The sequence below is a fragment of the Helianthus annuus genome, chromosome 2, assembly GCF_002127325.2.
Source record: "Helianthus annuus cultivar XRQ/B chromosome 2, HanXRQr2.0-SUNRISE, whole genome shotgun sequence".
In the NCBI taxonomy this organism is placed as follows: Eukaryota; Viridiplantae; Streptophyta; class Magnoliopsida; order Asterales; family Asteraceae; genus Helianthus; species Helianthus annuus.
In genome coordinates, this window is record NC_035434.2 from 80,581,217 (window position 1) to 80,583,954 (window position 2,738).

Here is a 2,738-nt window from a genome sequence, read left to right on the forward strand (position 1 = left end):
AAACACACACTCCTTATGTTAATTAAATACACAAGCATAATATTTAAAATTTAAATTGCTTCTCCTGACTTAGATTTAATATTTTGAACTCATCTGTCCTCTTAGAGTGAGGATGGAAGGTATTTAAACTGAAGCACAGCCACAGGTTTCACTCATGCATTCATCTTCCTTTTTGTGCATCTGTATTCCAACCTCTGTGATCCTGATTCCAATAATATTATTAACTTAAATCCCAAGAAAAAATGTCGAGCAGAAGATCAAGATCTAGGCAGTCAGCATCTACTATGATCACTGATGAACAGATCACCGATCTTGTTTCTAAACTGCACCAATTTCTTCCTGAAATCCGCAATCGGTGCTCCGACAAGGTACTTATCCATCAGAAACTAATATTATCCCAAGATTTTTACAGATCTTACATGTATAGAATGTTATTTTCAAATTTTGTGATCACCAACTAATTTTCCGTCCTAAATTTGCTCTTACCTTACAAATACTGAAGTGCTTGAAAGAAATCCTAAGCAAAATCTTATCAACAAATGGACCGAGAGCTTTAGAAGTTATTTTTCTTTACATTTTGGATGTATTAAGGAAAAATTAACGGCTTAGACTTCCATCTAAGATCCGTAAACAGTTACGGATATTTTGAAATTTCAATCTTTAAATATATATTTCGAATGACCACCAAAAGACACCTGGTAACCATTCTTAATATACAGTTGGATGGTATGCACGATAATCTGTAGATCAACTATGGATCAACTTTTTATAAGTCAATTTTATAATAGTGATGAGCAATATAATATTTAAGGAGTAATATATTTAAAGAATCTTGAAATTGATTACTGGAAATATGGATACGATTGATGGGCCGCAGGTATCAGCAGCGAGGGTGTTACAAGACACATGCAGCTACATTAGAAGCTTGCACAGGGAGGTTGAAGACTTAAGTGAGCGTCTCTCGGAGTTGCTGGATAACACAGACTCCACCCAAGCTTCCATTATCAGGAGTCTACTAATGCCATAGATCATCACCCTTTATATTTTACGTTTTTATTTCTTTTTTAACTTTGGTATTCCTGTACTACTTTTTTATTTCTCTTCATTTTTAGAGTGCTTTTTTTTTGTCATTTTGATCATGAAATGATTTTTGCCTTACTGAGTTTGGAGTAATATGTAATAAGAGAATATGTAGTCACTCATGATTTGATTATAATGTAAGACATTGAAGAGTGAAGCCCTTTATTTGCGCCCTACAAAGTTTTCGAGTTATATGTAACTAGAAATTTAATTGTGAATTCCAGCATGTTGTTATTGTTCATGTGTACATTTTGAAACAAATAGTAAATCCTAATTTGATTAACAACTATTCTGTTCCAATTAACCTAACAGATCACTTAGGTTATTATTACAATTTGTCAAACATCATAGATTCAACTTGCCATCCATTTCTTGTTAATTTGGTGATAACTACTATGTCGGAATTGGTGGTTTTAGAATTAAGTATACTTGAAATGGGCATACATACATGTCTTGTCGTTGACACCCGCAAGCTTCAATGGTGGTGGTGGTGGGTGCATTATATTTCATTAAGAATGAATTATTAGGCCTATCATTTAGTATATTAAATAACACTTCGGGTATGATTGGCAAAAGTAACTGGTGGCTGGTAGCTGAAAGCTAGAAGCTAGTAGCTGGTGGCTGGAAGCTGGTAGCTGTAGCTGGTAGCTAGTAGCTGTACCTTTTTAGGTATATTTGGTGTTTGGTAGAGTAGCTGGAGCTTTTAATAAAATGTATAAAATTACCAAAACGGACATAACTAAAAATTTAGAAAGTTGGTGCATTAAAAAGTTTCTTATTTTGAGAGGTTAAAATAGTCATTTTTCCCTAAAAGCTTGTAGCTCCTTCTAAACGCTACTAGTAGTAGCGTTCAACCAAAAGCTTCAAGCTCCTAACCTAAAAGCTTAAAGCTCCTTCAACCAAACAAGACTTTTTATTAAGTAGGAGCTTTTTCTTAAAAACTTAAAGCTAGAAGCTCCTAAAAGCTCCATGCCAAACATACCCTTCATGTATCGATATGAGGGGACCAGGGTGGAAAACTTTTACCCTGTGATGATGAATTATAACTCGTTAGCCATTTATTTTTCAAATCAATGGTTAAGATGAAAGTGTAGGAGAAAGGAGGAGTGTAAGGGTATGTTGGTAAAATCCTATTTATGGACTTTCTCTCTCCACATGCAAGGCACATGCATATTTCACCCCCCTTTTTTAAACGTTCATAATTTTTTTTATACGACATTACTTTTTCATAAAAATTTCACCATAAAATCGAGCGTCTTTTTATCTTTAATTTGAGTACCATATTGCTATATAAAATATGAAGACTAAAAAACCCACTAAAATGTGTTGTATTTCTATGTTGTATAACATTTTTTGTGCTGGATTTTTGTACAGTAATGGATCATCACCAGAATGGTTGCACATGCAAATCAAATCGGTGGCAGCTTTGAAAGAACAACATGAAATAGGCACACTTTGGTAATCTACATGGAGCTAATGATCAAGAAACTACTGGAAAGAGAAGGCTATATATTTGTTTTAACTCTATATATATATATATATATATATATGTATCTCCGTTTTGTTAGTTTTGCAATATGCATGCATGTATGTATTATTCTTGCTCATACATCTCTTAAGAGTCATACGCCCTTTTACCCGCAAACAACCTGATGTAA

The 2,738-nt window shown here is 33.7% G+C and overlaps 1 protein-coding gene across 1 annotated transcript; it reads left to right on the forward strand.

Annotated features, from left to right (window-relative positions):
- Positions 1-242: 242 nt before the first annotated feature.
- On the forward strand, positions 243-1,069 carry LOC110903868 (transcription factor PRE4). Its single transcript, XM_022149669.2, has 2 exons — positions 243-368; positions 878-1,069. Exons 1-2 carry the CDS (start codon positions 243-245, stop codon positions 1,025-1,027), a joined length of 276 nt encoding a protein of 91 aa, XP_022005361.1. The 3' UTR covers positions 1,028-1,069.
- Positions 1,070-2,738: the final 1,669 nt, after the last annotated feature.

Coding starts and splice junctions, on each gene's coding strand:
- LOC110903868 (XM_022149669.2), top strand. CDS start 243: ATGTCGAGCAGAAGATCAAGATCTAGGCAGTCAGCATCTACTATGATC. Junction 369..877: donor GCAATCGGTGCTCCGACAAG/GTACTTATCCAT, acceptor GATGGGCCGCAG/GTATCAGCAGCGAGGGTGTT.